Source organism: Moschus berezovskii, chromosome 7 (assembly GCF_049115385.1).
Source record: "Moschus berezovskii isolate FMDL1 chromosome 7, NW_MosBer_1.0, whole genome shotgun sequence".
NCBI classification, from domain to species: Eukaryota; Metazoa; Chordata; class Mammalia; order Artiodactyla; family Moschidae; genus Moschus; species Moschus berezovskii.
This window is the reverse complement of record NC_142466.1, coordinates 109,620,375-109,635,194: the sequence shown is the minus strand read 5'-3', so window position 1 is coordinate 109,635,194 and position 14,820 is coordinate 109,620,375. Positions and strand designations below refer to the sequence as shown.

The window sequence follows — 14,820 nt, the reverse complement described above, 5'->3', positions numbered from 1 at the left end:
TTTTCTTTTAAGGGTGAATAATATTCCATTGTATGCAGATACCACATTTTCTTTATTGATTCACCTACTGATGGACACAAGTTCTTTTCTTGGCTATTATGAATATTGCCACAATAAACATAAGAATGTATCATCTCTTCAAGATCCTGATTTCAATTCCTTTGGATACATGCCCAGGAGTGGGATTGCTGCTAGTTCTTTTTCTCTTTTTTCTTTTTTTCCCCATGCCATGAGGCATGCAGGATCTTAGTTCCTTGACCAGGGATTGAACCCACACCCCCTGTAGTGGAAGTGCAGATGCTTAACCACTGGACCACAGGGAAGCCCCTGGATCATATGATAGCTCTAACTTTAATTTTCTGAGGAATTTCCATACTCCTTTCCATAATGGCTTCACTGATTTACATTCTCATTAACAGTATATAAGAGTTCCCTTTTCTCCAGACCTTCACCAACACTTACTTTTTTAAAAATTTTATGATAACCATCCTAACAGGTGTGAGATGATAGCTCATTGTGGTTTTGATTTGCATTTCCCTGATGATTAGTTGAGCACTTTTCATTTGTTGGCTATTTATATGTATTCTTTGTAGCAATGTGTATTGATATTTTTGCCCATTAAAAAAAATCAGGTTATTTGGATTTTTGCTATTGAGTTATAGGAGTTCCTTATATATTTTGGATATTAATCCTTTATAAGATATAGGATTGGCAGAAATTGTCTCCTTTAGAATAGGCTGCCTTTTCACTTTGGTGATTGTTTCCTTGCCATGTAGGAATGTATATTTTTTTATATAGGTTATCTCACAGACCTTCCCAGTCTATGACAGTCCAGAGATATTAAACAGCTTGTCCAGGTCTCAGCACTTACTGACCAGTCTCCAGATCTTCTAACACCTGCTCAGTGCTATTTCAACTGCAAATCTGAAAGGCCAGCTCTCCATTCTACCGGTGCTGCAGCTGGCCCTCCCCGTACGACTCTGAAGCTGAATCAGCTCTTCTTTCCGTGGAGGCATACCAAGAAGTGACTTGTCTCAGTCAGAATCTTGCTGCTGCTGAATCTGGAACACTCGAGTTCAAACAGACACTGAGCCAGATCCTGAAAGTGCCCAGTTTGGCAACTTCCTCTTCTAGCAATTATCTCCCAGGTACATGGAGAAGGGGTTGCAAGTGACCCTAATACCCAAATGTCTCTTCCTGTGAACTCCTGGAGGGGGATGGGTACTCTGGGGAGTGAAAAGTGGAAAGGGCTCAGTTCAATTCAGTTTAGTCGCGCAGGCATGTCCGACTATTTGCGACCCCATGGACTGCAGCATGCCAGGTCTCCCTGTCCATCAACAACTCCCAGAGTCTGCTCAAACTCATGTCCATTGACTTGGTGATACCATCCAACCATCTCATCCTCTGCCGTCCCCTTCTCCTCCTGCCCTTAATCTTTCCCAGCATCAGGGTCTTTTCAAATGTTCTTCGCATCAGGTGGCCAAAGTACTGGAGTTTCAGCTTCAGCATCAGTCCTTCCAGTGGAATATTCAGGACTGATTTCCTTTAGGATGGACTGTTTGGATCTCCTTGCTATCCAAGGGTCTCTCAACAGTCTTCTCCAACACCACAGTTCAAAAGCATCAATTCTTTGGTGTTCAGCTTTCTTTATAGTCCAACTCACATCCATACATGACTACTGGAAAAACCAGAGCTTTGACTAGACAGACCTTTGCTGGCAAAGTAATATCTCTGCTTTTTAATATGCTATCTAGGTTGATCATGACTTTTCTTCCAAGGAGCAAGTGTCTTTTAATTTCATGGCTGCAGTCACCATCTGCAGTGATTTTGGAGCCCCCAAAAATAAAGTCTGTCACTCTTTCCACTGCTTCCCCATCTATTTCCCATGAGGTGATGGGACCAGATGCCATGATCTTAGTTTTCTGAATGTTGAGCTTTAAGCCAATTTTTTCACTCTTCTCTTTCACTTTCATCAAGAGCCTCTTTAGGTCTTCTTTGCTTTCTGCCATAGGGTGGTATCATCTGCATATCTGAGGTTATTGATATTATCCCAGCAATCTTGATTCCAGCTTGTGCTTCATCCAGTCCAGTGTTTCTCATGATGTACTCTGCATATAAGTTAAATAAGCAGGGTGACAATATACAGCCTTGACGCACTCCTTTTCCTATTTGGAACCAGTCTGTTGTTCCATGTCCAGTTCTAACTGTTGCTTCCTGACCTGCATACAGGTTTCTCAAGAGGCAGGTCAGGTGGTCTGGTATTCCCATCTCTTTCAGAATTTTCCACAGTTTATTGTGATCCACACAGTCAAAGGCTTTGGCATAGTCAATAGAGCAGAAATAGATGTTTTTCTGAAACTCTCTTACTTTTTTTCATGATCCAGCGGATGTGGGCAATTTGATCTGTGGTTCCTCTGCCTTTTCTAAATCCAGCTTGAACATCTGGAAGTTCACAGTTCATGTATTGCTGAAGCCTGGCTTGGAGAATTTTGAGAATTACTTTGTTACGTGTGGGATGAGTGCAATTGTGCAGTAGTTTGAGCATTCTTTGGCATTGCCTTTCTTTGGGATTGAAATGAAAACTGACCTTTTCCAGTCCTGTGGCCACTGCTGAGTTTTCCAAATTTGCTGGCATATTGACTGCAACACTTTCACAGCATTGTCTTTTGGGATTTGAAATAACTCAGCTGAAATTCCATCGTCTCCACTAGCTTTGTTTGTAGCAATGCTTTCTAAGGCCCACTTGACTTCACATTCCAAGATGTTTGGCTCTAGGTGAGTGATCACACCATTGTGATTATCTAGGTCGTGAAGATCTTTTTTGTACAGTTCTTCTGTGTATTCTTGACACCTCTTCTTAATATCTTCTGCTTCTGTTAAGTCCATACCATTTCTGTCCTTTATCGAGCCCATCTTTGCATGAAAAGTTTCCTTGGTATCTCTAATTTTCTTGAAGAGATCTCTAGTCTTTCCCATTCTATTGTTTTCCTCTATTTATTTGCACTGATCACTGAGTAAGGCTTTCTTATCTCTCCTTATTATTCTTTGGAACTCTGCATTCAAAGGGTATATCTTTCCTTTTCTCCCTTGCTTTTTGCTTCTCTTCTATTCACAGCTATTTGTAAGGCCTCCTCAGACAGCCATTTTGCTTTTTTGCATTTCTTCTTCTTGGGGATGGTCTTGATCCCTATCTCCTGTACAATGTCATGAACCTCCATCCATAGTTCTTCAGGCATTCTATCACATCCAATCCCTTGAATCTATTTCTCACTTCCACTGTATAATCATAAGGGATTTGATTTAGGTCATACCTGAATGGCCTAGTGGTTTTCCCTACTTTCTTCAATCTAACTCTGAATTTGGCAATAAGGAGTTCATGATCTGAGCCACAGTCAGATCCCAGTCTTGTTTTTGCTAACTGTATAGAGCTTCTCCATCTTTGTCTGCAAAGAATATAATCAATCTGATTTTGGCATTGAACATCTGGTGATGTCCATGTTTAGAGTCTTCTCTGGAGAAGGCAATGGCACCCCACTCCAGTACTCTTGCCTGGAAAATCCGATGGATGGAGGAGCCTGGTAGGCTGCAGTCTGTGGGGTCGCTAAGGGTCGGACACGACTGAGCGACTTCACTTTCACTTGTGTTGTTGGAAGAGGGTGTTTGCTATGATCAGTGTGTTCTTTTGGCAAAACTCTATTAGCCTTTGCTCTGCTTCATTCTGTACTCCAAGGCCAAATTTGCCTGTTACACCAGGTGTTTCTTGACTTCCTACTTTTGCATTCCAGTCCCGTGTAATGAAAAGGACACCTTTTTTGGGAAAGGCTGCCAGATCCTGTATTGTGGAGCTGGGCCTGCCACAGCACACACTGCTCCTGGTGCCACCTGGCAAACAGGTTTCCTGACTCCCAGACCAGGAACTTTCCCTCCCATCAGACCACCCGTCTGGGGACTTCCTGGGTGGTCCAGTGGCTAAGACTCCATGCTCTTAATTCGAGGGGCCCAGGATGGGTCAGGAAACTTAAGATCCCACCTGTCACAACTAAAAATCACGCATGCTGCAACTGAAAGAAAATCCTGCAAGCCACAACTAAGAACCTTCCCAGACAATTAAAAAATAATATGGGGCTTCCCAGGTTGCTCAGTGGTAAAGAATCTGCCTGCCAATGCAGGAGACAAGGGTTCAAGCCCTAATCCAGAATGATTCCACATGCCTCTGAACTTCTAAGCCTGTACACAGCCATAAATAAATAAACTTAAAAAAGAAAAATAAACAAACCATCATTCTGGTGCATTCCTGGGTAGCTCAAAAGGTAAATAATCTGCCTGCAATACGGGAGACCTGGGTTCCATCCCTGGGTTGGGAAGATCCCCTGGAGAAGGGAATGGCTATCCACTGCAGTATTCCTGCCTGGAGAACTCCATGGACAGAGGAGCCTGGTGAGCTACAGTCCTTGGGGTCGCAGTCAGACATGAGTGAGGGACTAACACTTTCACTGGTGCATTCACCGGAACAGTTAAGCAAGCCCAGCGATCAGGATAACCACGGTGCTCATCTTCTGTCCAACCCCGCTACCTTGAGGGAATTTAATCTGAGGAGTGCGAGGGCCACCTCTGAGGTACAAGAATACCCCCTACGAAAATAAGACAAAGTAAGATCAGGATTTAAGTTGAACCTTCTTTCGGTTTTACGAGTAAAACTGTCTCTCATTTCTAAAACACGACTTTAGATTCACATGGTATCTTCATATATTTTAAAAAGCATCTATCTAGGAGACGGCCCCCCGGGCCCCGCCGCCGGCGGCTTCCCCCGTCTGCCGCGCGCGCTCTCGCGAGGACCGCGGACACCGCGAGAGTCTCCCTGCCGTCTCGCGGGGACCGCCGCCTGCCGGCGAGTCTGGAGAAGCCGCCGCCGCCGCCGCCTGACGGACCGCGGAGGCTGAGAGAACAGGCTCCTGTTCCCTCCGGCCGCCGGACCTCCGGCTCGGGCACTCGCGCTCGTCCCGGTGCCCGAAGCCTGGCCACGACGGCGAGGAGGACGGGAAGGGACGCCCCCGCCCCAGGCCAGGGAGCCGCGCGCGCTTGGCGCGAGGCGGTCCGACACTCGGCCGAAGCTGCGGCCACGAGCGGCCGGCGGCCCCGGGTGCAGAGCGGAGCCCAGCGGGCCGGGTCTGGCCGCGGGGGCCTGCAGACCCCGGAGGCCCCGGAGGAGGAGGTGACACGCAGCCTCCAGCCGATTCCGCCCCGGTCCCGGAGGGACTCGCCGGCGCCCTTTCCCGCGACTCGCGGACTTCGCTCCGTGACGAAACTTTTCTCTTGTGTTTTCCCGAGGACTGTTCTCCATCTCTAGGACGCGCATTCTGGCGGACAGACGCAGTTCGCTTTGGGAGATAACTTGCTTCGCTCCCACCCACATCTCCTTTCCTTGACTCCTTCCAGTCGGACGTTCCAGATGACGCTTGGAGTTTTGAGTTGGACTCTTGTGTCCCTTACGGAATCGAGCCTGATCCTGGAGCACTGGGGCTGGAAGGGTTTCTGTAAATGCAAGTTAGATAAAAGGAAGACCTCTCGCCCAGGGATCTAGTGAATGGCACACAGTCTACCATCACCGACAGGTTGGTGCAAAGCTGACTCTGCGCTTAGCCTCCCTGGATGGAGCCCCCGACCTCGCAGGAGAGTCGGGGATTGCCTATTGCCTTTGCCCGGTGAAGTTGACAGGCGAGTGACAGAGGGTTGTTTCCAAGCTCTGCAATTTGCCTGGGCTTGTTGCAAGTTACCCGGTTGATTGAATTCGGAAATTCAAAAAATTGAATTTTGGGGGTTTATTATTGCTTTCGAAGAGAAACTTTTCTCCAGATTCTCAGAGGAGGGGTAGGTAAAGCCAGGGTTGTGTTTTTTGTCTACAGTGTGAGTGAAGATACTGTACTGATCTTAGAACCGGTTGTTGTTCAGTCGCTGAGTCGTGTCTGACTCCTTGCGACCCCATGGACTGCAGCTCGCCAGGCTTCCCTGTCCTTCAGTTCTCCCGGAGTTTGCTCAAACTCAGTCGGTGATGCCATCCAGCCAGAGGAAGGTCATTTTAGGGCGAAGGTTAGTGCCCGAAGCCGATTGGGGTCATTGGTGCACTGTCAGTTTTACTCCTGTGCTGCAGTTCTCTAAACCATTTTAGGAATTTATATTTGTGAACTTAATTCTGAGATGGCCCTCTGATAATTTATGAATTTGATACAGTGTGTATCATCTAATGGTTCTCTGGCATGTTGCAGTTACTAGCAAATCACAGGCTCCTAGTGGGGACCATAATGAGGAGCTAAAAAGAGGTGAGGGAACCTCATGGGGCATGATTTTAATTATTAGGTTAAGTCGCTCGCTCAGTCGTGTCCGACTCTTTAGGACCCTGTGGACCATAGCCCACCAGGCTCCTCCATCCATGGGATTCTCCAGGCAAGAGTACTGGAGTGGGTTGCCATTTCCTTCTCCAGGGGATCTTCCTGACCCAGGGATTGAACCCAGGTCTCCAGCATTGCAGGCAGATGCTTTAACCTCTGAGCCACCAGGGAAGCCCATCATTTTAATTATTGCATTTTAGTATTTCATCTTCCAGAAACATTTGCATTTAAGAGGTATAAAACCTAAATGAATTATAGAAGCTGGCGGGTAGATTTGTTGAGTTGAGTGAGTCCTTTATAGTACTTACCTATGTTGTTTGATTTCCTGGAGAAGGAAATGGCAACCCACTCCAGTACTCTTGCCTAGAATATTCCATGGACAGAGGAGCCTGGTGGGCTACAGTCCATGGGGTCACAAAGAGTCGGATACAACTGAGCGACTTCATTCACTGTATTGCTTGGTGGTGGTTGGTGAATTGAGCTAGACCATTTGTGGTTTAAGTGGTGTTCCCTTATTCTTAAGAGTTATTCTTTGGAGTATTAGGTGAAGTGATAAAAGTATATTCTTTCACTACATTTTACATCTCAGTTTAGTTATAACATTGTATTCAGGTCCCAAGTTTCAATCATTCTTTTTTCTGGGGGTGGGGGTGGGGTCGACCTTCAAACTGTTACATCATTAAAAATAATAATAACTAAAATAAGGGACCAAAGAAAGCACTTTGATGAGAAGTGCAACAATTGTGCTCCTGCAGAAATTAGTTGAATTTCCTAGTAAGAGTTTCACTCAGTTGTAAGACTCATTTGTTGATTTTAAAAAGGCCAGATTCCATTATCATAGCATATTAGCTACTCCAGAGACAGAATTTCCTCTTCCTGTTGATGCAGTCTAGTATCATGTGAATGCCTACCTAAAAGATTCCATTAAATATTTAACCTATTTTTTAAAAAAGCATCTATGGAGTGTACCTATGTGCCAAGCACAGAGCTGTGCCTAGAAGTCAGCAGTGAACAAGTCATTCATGCCTTCCCACCTACATGAGTTCACAGCCTGGAAAGAGTGAAGCCCTAAGCCTTGGTGGGTTTTGACAGCTCATGGGGAGACACATCACCTTGCTGCCTGGTTAGACTTTTCTGCGCCTTCCCAGGTGATACTTCCCAAGTCACATAGTTTCCTAGTTACCACATAAGGACTGCCCAGGGAGCAACAGTGTCGCTCTGAGGCCCAGATATGTGCAACTTTTGCACCTTCATTCTGCACCCAGCAGAGGAGTACTTACTAGGCTCATCCCTCTGGTAGTACCTTTTCCTGGGAAAGGTTAGCTACTTCTCTCTCCTTGACTCACAGCAGAGTGAAATCTGTTTCCTCACACTCATGGTGATGCAAGGGAGTATCATGAAAAGACGATTTTAAGAGAGATAATTAAAAATGTTCCTGTACTGTGTGCTGAATCTCTCCCTCTTGGCACAGCTAGGGTGGCCCATCCATGTCAAATTACAGAAACTATTGTGGTAATCTCCAAATTACATTAACTTGAAAGTGCCATTTCTGGAAGGGACATCTTCCTGGTCTTTCTTATATAAGAGTTTCTTGTACAGGAACAAATGAGGAGGATCCACATTGACTGCCTCAGACACAGACATCTGTGTGGAGATCCACAGGCAGTTTTACATCTTCCTCTCCTAAACAGTGCACTTACAGTCCTTTCCTTCTGGGATCTCAATACCCTTTGTGGCTCCCATTAGACTGAAGTGATGCTTGACAGGTCTAGGAGAGCAGTGTCCAATCCCAAAGACTGATCAGACCCTTTCCAGAGTTTGTAATTCCTGCCTTATTATAAAGATGCTTGAGGATAAATTCTGCTATTTCTTTCCTCCTTAAGGGCTTTCTTCTCCAGTCTTGAAAACATTGAAAATTCAATACTTTGAATCTGTTAACATTGTGTAGTAACTTTCTTTATTCCTTTTTCATTTGTTGTCCTAATAGTGGTGTGAACAACTTGGAAAATAATGAGTCATTAACCTTTGTTTTCCACATTTGCCAAAATCATCACTCTCGTTTCATTCTTGAAGACTATAGAAAAGAGTTCAGAGTCAAGAATTAGAGAATTCTCTTCTTGCTGTTCTGCTTAAAATGGATTAAAATTTTTTAAATTTATTTTTACCTTTCTGGTTGCTCTGGGTTTTCACTGCTTTGTGCAGGCTTCCTCTAGTTGCAGCGAGTGGGGGCTGCTCTTCATGTTGGTGCACAGGTTTTCCATGGTGGTGGCCTCTCTTGTTGGAGAGCTCAGGCTCTAGGTGTGCGGGCTCAGTCGCTGCAGCACACACACAGTATTTGCTTCTCTGGCTCAGTTGCTCATTAGGATCGTAGTAGCAATCTCACAGTGTAATGATGAAGGTTACCTTAGTAAAATGTATATTGATCAGCAGGGAAAGGGCATTCAGATCCCAAATACCACGGCCTTCTTTGGGTCAATCAAGGAGATCCAACCAGTCCATTCTAAAGGAGATCAATCCTGGGTGTTCATTGGAAGGACTGTTGCTAAAGCTGAAACTCCAATACTTTGGCCACCTCATGCGACGAGTTGACTCACTGGAAAAGACCCTGATGCTGGGAGGGATTGGGGGCAGGACGAGAAGGGGACGACAGAGAATGAGATGGCTGGATGGCATCACTGACTCGATGGACATGAGTTTGAGTGAACTCCGGGAGTTGGTGATGGACAGGGAGGCCTGGCGTGCTGTGATTCATGGGGTTGAAAAGAGTCGGACACGACTGAGCGACTGAACTGAACTGAGTGCCTGAAAACTGCCTGTGCTGGGAGCTGTCTGTGGTGCTGATTTCACCAGCGCTTCACAATCTTGGGAACACCCACTCCACACTCTGCCTGCATCATCCTTCTGGGGTCTGAACTGCTGCCTCCGTCTCAGCAGAAGCCTGGGCTGCAACAAGTGTGCAGACACCACCTCCTCCCTGCCTATTTCCAGCCTACCAGTTCAGCCTTTCTGTGAGCCTTGTGGAAGAAGGGCTGACTCAGAACCTTATGATGGGATTGAGGTTCTCAGTATTCACACTCCTGGCCCTGTAGAGGTAGAATGGGGGAATGGATGTTTATTCACATCCTCCACCTGTCTGAGAGGAGTGCCAAGATCCAACTCTAAACTTCTGCAGAGGAAACTCAGCCCTCCTCTCAAAAGCCTAGGAAGTGTGTTAGCTCCTGCTAAGAACAACTAGGCGCAACTTTGTCTCCCAGGGGACACTTAGCAATGTCTAGAGATATTTTTTAGTTGTCACAACTAAGGGGTGGGGCATCAATTACTGGCTTCTACAGGATAGAGACCAGAAATGCTGCTAAACAGTCTACAATGCACAGTACAGTGGCCCCATACAGCCGCAGAATTATCTGGCCAATTTAGCCCCAAAACTAGTGCTGACATTGAGGAAACCCTGCTCCAGGGTTTGAGGCAATTTGGTGTGGTGACCAGAACTTTACTGGCATCAAGGTCCAGCTCAATATTCTTTATTTACCACCTATTACCTTAGATAAATCATCGAACAGCTCTGAGCCTCATTTTCTACATATGAATGTTTAGGTTCTTGGACTAGAAAGCCTTAAAGCCCCTTCAAGTTCAAACTCAACATATCTGCATAAATACTTGCTGAGTACACTGCTAGGAACCAACATTCTGGATATATAAAAAAATCCAGAAAAGCATAAAATATCAAAAGAAAAGGAATATACTGGCAGAAGGTGAGAGCTGATAAACAGTTACTACCAAAATATCAGCATCCTAAGAGCATTCTGGATGAGGTCATTTGACTATTTTTTTCTCCTTTAATTTCAACATTAGATAATTTTTTTTAGTTTATGCCAATACTGGGCTTGAAGGGGAGCCAATTTTCTTATACTTACACATTTTATCCTAACCATATCTTATTTCAGGTGTGATTCAGAAATTAAACACAAGGGAGGGAACTGAAGAATGCTCCATCATCCTTGTCACTGAAATATTATTACAGTCAATATTTTCTGATTTTTTCAATTTTTAAAATAGTCATTGGATGTTTTTACAATTGAAACTTTCCTTAGTACAGTTTAAGGTTCAGAGCAAAAATGAGGGAAAGCACAGAGATTTCCCAGATGCCTCCTCCCCACACGGGTATAACCTCCCCTGTGCACACCAGAGAGGTCCCTGTGTTACAACTGGAGGACTCGTACTGCTACATCATGATCCCGAGGTCACGCTTCTGTTGTGCATCCTGTGTGTTTCAACTTTCATGTTTTTACAATAAAAAATATGTTTTCAATTGAAGTGTAACTGATTTATACTTTATGTACATATTTCACATGTTTTCTTCCATTGTGACTTATCACAGTATTGACTGTACTTTCCTGTGTTATGCAGTAGACCTTTTGTCTATCCATTCTATATAAACACTTGTGAGCACACTCACAAAGTCACACTGACAAAAGATTGCAATATTTAAAAATTTATTGCAGTCCATGTAGAGCACAATGTTCTATAATAAGTAAAAATGTAGCTTTACTTTCAACACCAGAAATCTACAAAGTTCATCATACAATCCAGATTTCTCATTTGATATAAAGATTTGTTCAAGGTAGGTTTCTAACCATAACCTCGAGAAACACAATCTCTAGAAAAACCCAAAAAAGGCAATTGTACCTTAGAGTGGAACCCACCCCTAGGAATCTATCTCTGTCTCTACATCTCATCTATCAATCTGTCTTTCTCCTAGCAATCCCCCATCCACCTGTCTCTCATTTCATTTTTCAAGTAAAACAGGAAATATGGAGGGATGAAAAGGCACAAATCACATCACTAAGGTTTCCAATCTGAGCCATAGGATTAAAGAAGCATTATCCTCTGAATGCACATCCTAGCAGGCTGGCTTCTGGACACAGGAAAACATCTCCCTGAGCTGGGATGCAGCCATGGATGAGGTCTGGTCCCTGAGGAACACCGTGCCCCAGACAGGTGGGTTTCTGCCTTTTGTGGAGGAAGTTCTTTGCCTCAAGGTACTGAGATGCTGCTTCGCAGCCTTGCACGACCAGAGAAGTGGTGGAGAAGGGCGAGGTGTGGCCCTAAGGCCCAGGCGCCCAGGGCGGGTAGCCCTGCGGGCCCGGAGGTCCCTGGTGCGCGGCGAGCAGGGAATCCAGCGCCGCCAGCGCCCAGTGCAGGGCGGCGCCCGCGTGCGTCAGCTGCCAGCTGAGCCAGGCGCGCTGCGAGGCCGTGGGCTGCGTGCGGTCGGTGGCCACCGGTAGGAAGGCGCCCCCCGGGGCCTGCAACTCATCCAGGACCACTTCGAGGGCTCCCATCTGGTTATAGAGCTTGGACGTGAGCTCCTCCAGGGGCGCGGTGACTTCAGGGGACTGGGTTCTGCGAGGGCGCTTGGGCGAGGCGGGCCTGGACTCCGGGTGGTACTGGCAGCGTCTCTGGCCCCGGGCCCACACTGGCGATCGGAACCGGGCCCCCCTGTCCTGGAGACGCCCGGAAGTATGGGCAGAACCTAGGAGGGAGACGGAACAGGAGGGGTTCCTGTGATGTGCGCTGCCCCTGAAAAGTTCTCCTCAAATTCACCACCGCCACTTGCCTGTGGCAACACCTCCACCCCAGGCCTCACACCGCACCATACCTGACTCTGTTGGCCTCTCCCAACATCTGCTGGCAACCCGGGCCAAGTCCTGGGCACTTTCCCCTCAGCCTGTTCCCACTTCATGGCATCTCACCAAGGTCAGAGGCTTTCTCTGCCCTCTGGGGGTTCAGTTTGCCCCTCAGGGTCTTTGCCCACATCCCCACCTCTACCAAGTCCAGCCCAGAAACCTACCTCCTCTGTGGTAAAGTCCTGCTCTGCAGGAGTTTGGATGCTGCTTAGCTCTCCACTGGGCTGGGGGTGGTCGTCCCCTCACCTTTTCTTCTTCATGGCCATTTCTCTCGTGACTCTGAGGGGAGCCATCTGGGCTTCTGCATCGCTTGTGCCTGGTGACCTCTGTGGGTGGAGAGGAGGACAAGGTGAGTGTTCCCTGACCTACTTCTGGAATCTGGGGAGAGTGGATTAGAGAAGGTTCTGAGTCCCACTGCTCCTCCACCTCCGTGCCATCCCCTTCCCCAAACTCTGGTTTCTTCCAGCCCCTCTCTCCCTCCATGAACATTTTACCTGGACAGAGTAGTTCCTGAGCTGCCTGGCAGACATTCCCCAGGAAACCCATCTCCAGTTCAGACCCCAAGGATGACATAGCTGGTGGAGCCCCGGATCACAGGGGATCAGGACTTCACCCTGGGTTTCTCTCCCCCCTTTCAAAGGTGTCAGGGTCACATCGGGCATGTGTTCCTCTGTCCCACAGCCCAATCTCTACTGTCTTCCAAATTCTCTCCAGGATCACTCAAAACAGATGTCTGCCATAAAGAATCTGGCATCTTACCTGCTTTGCTCTGAGAGGCCTCTTGTGTCTCCATGCTTCGTTTTTCTCTCTGTCTTTCTGAGGGATGTCGCTCTCCTCCCTTCTCTTTTACAGACAGGTTTTCCTTGGAGGAAATCCTTCCATTTTCCCTGTGGGAGACACCTTGTTTCTGCTGGCCAGGCCTTCTGCCACTTGCAGCCTCTTTCATTGTGTCCATGTCTCCCATCTGCAGCACACGTCTGGATGCCTCAGAAGTGGACCAGGGAATGACCAGGTGAGCAGAGGGTGTGGCCTTGTCTAGCTTCCGGACAGCCCCCTGGGGAGTCACAGATTGGTCCTCAGGAGGATCACACCCTTGAGGGCATTTGCATGATGAGGTTAGCACTCTTTGGTACATCCCACTGACTTTCTTGGTCCTCAGGACACTATAACTGTTCATTTCAGAGTATTTTGATTCTCTGCTAAATGTTAAAATCAGAGGAGGACAATTTAAAGAAAATGTTTAAGTTTTTTTGATGAGGAAAAATTTTAAAGGCTTTTTTGAATTTGTTAAGATATTACTACTGGTTTTTTATGATTTGGTTTTTTAGCAACAAGTGGTATCTTAGGTCTCCACCAGGGATCGAACCTGCACTCCCTGCATTGGAAGGAAAAGTCTTAACCTCTGGACTGTCAGGGAGGTCCCATAAAAAGGCAGTGTTTTTCCCTTGTTTGTTTCATGCTGCTTTTTATCTATTTGTTTTCATAGTTGTGTGTCTTTATGTCTGCCAGCATGGGTCATTCTTTGCCAGGGGTCAGCAAGGTGTTGGTATACAGGACTTGAAAACCTTTGTAGTTTGTTTTAATGCTTTCTCTTTGGCCCCTTCTCTGGTAGATTGTACTGACACGAATGCCACCAGAGACTCTATAGCTGAAAGATTGTATTTAAGTTCCAAATTAATATTTTGTTTTTTTTTTTTTTAAAAGAGGCATGACCTCTGCTTTCCACATCATACTGAGTTTATTTAATTTTTCTTCGTTTTCTCACTCTTGTGTCTTCTTTCGTCTGGATATGGACATATTTTTCAACTGGGATCAGAAGGTACAAAAAGACATAATAGGTGAGTGACAAAAATAACCTAGGACACACTTTGAGAGCACTGGTCCCCGAATAATTTGAAGCAAGTGATGTATATGTTCATGCTGCTCATGGGGTCCTCAAGGCAAGAATACCGAAGTGGTTTGCCACTCCCTTCTGCAGTGGACCACTTTCTGACAGACCGCTCCATCATGACTCATTTATCTTCAGTTCAGTTCAGTCGCTCAGTCATGTCTGACTCTGCGACCCCATGAATCACAGCACGCCAGGCCTCCCTGTCCATCACCAACTCCCGGAGTTCACTCAAACTCATGTCCATCGAGTCGGTGATGCCATCCAGCCATCTCATTCTCTGTCGTCACCTTCTCCTCCCGCCCCCGACCTTTCCCAGCATCAGAGTCTCTTCCAGTGAGTCAACTCGTCGCATGAGGTGGCCAAAGTATTGCAGTTTCAGCATTTATCTTGGGTAGCCCTAATAAAGGAACTGTGGAAAATTCTTCAAGAGATGGGATTACTGGACCACCTTATCTGCCTCCTGAGAAATCTGTATGCAGGTCTAAAAGCAATAGTTAGAACTGAACATGGAGCAACAGACTGGTTCCAAACTGGAAGGAAATACATCAAGGATGTATATTGTCACCCTTATTTAACTTCTATGCAGAGTACATCATGCAAAATTCAAGGCTGGATGAAGCACAAGCTAGAATTTAGATTGCCGGGAGAAATATCAATAACCTCAGATAGGCATGTGACACCACCCTTATGGCAGAAAGTGAAGAGGAACTGAAGAGCCTCTTGATGAAAGTGAAAGAGGAGAGTGAAAAGGCTGGCTTAAAACTCAACATCCCAAAAACTAAGATCATGGCATCTGGTCCCATCACTTCATGACACATAGATGGGGAAACAGTGACAGACGTTATTTTCTTGGGCTCCA

The 14,820-nt window shown here is 46.3% G+C and overlaps 1 protein-coding gene across 1 annotated transcript; it reads right to left on the bottom strand.

Annotated features, from left to right (window-relative positions):
- Positions 1-11,491: 11,491 nt before the first annotated feature.
- LOC148777504 (uncharacterized) lies at positions 11,492-13,101 on the bottom strand. The gene is made up of 3 exons (XM_088837757.1): positions 12,830-13,101; positions 12,235-12,396; positions 11,492-11,916 (listed from the first exon to the last, which is right to left on the bottom strand). The coding sequence occupies exons 1-3, from the start codon at positions 13,032-13,034 to the stop codon at positions 11,492-11,494; spliced, it is 792 nt and encodes a 263-aa protein (XP_088693883.1). The 5' UTR covers positions 13,035-13,101.
- Positions 13,102-14,820: the final 1,719 nt, after the last annotated feature.

Coding starts and splice junctions, on each gene's coding strand:
- LOC148777504 (XM_088837757.1), bottom strand. CDS start 13,034: ATGGGAGACATGGACACAATGAAAGAGGCTGCAAGTGGCAGAAGGCCT. Junction 12,397..12,829: donor GGCCTCTCAGAGCAAAGCAG/GTAAGATGCCAG, acceptor CTCCACCCACAG/AGGTCACCAGGCACAAGCGA. Junction 11,917..12,234: donor AGGACTTTACCACAGAGGAG/GTAGGTTTCTGG, acceptor TCTCCCTCCTAG/GTTCTGCCCATACTTCCGGG.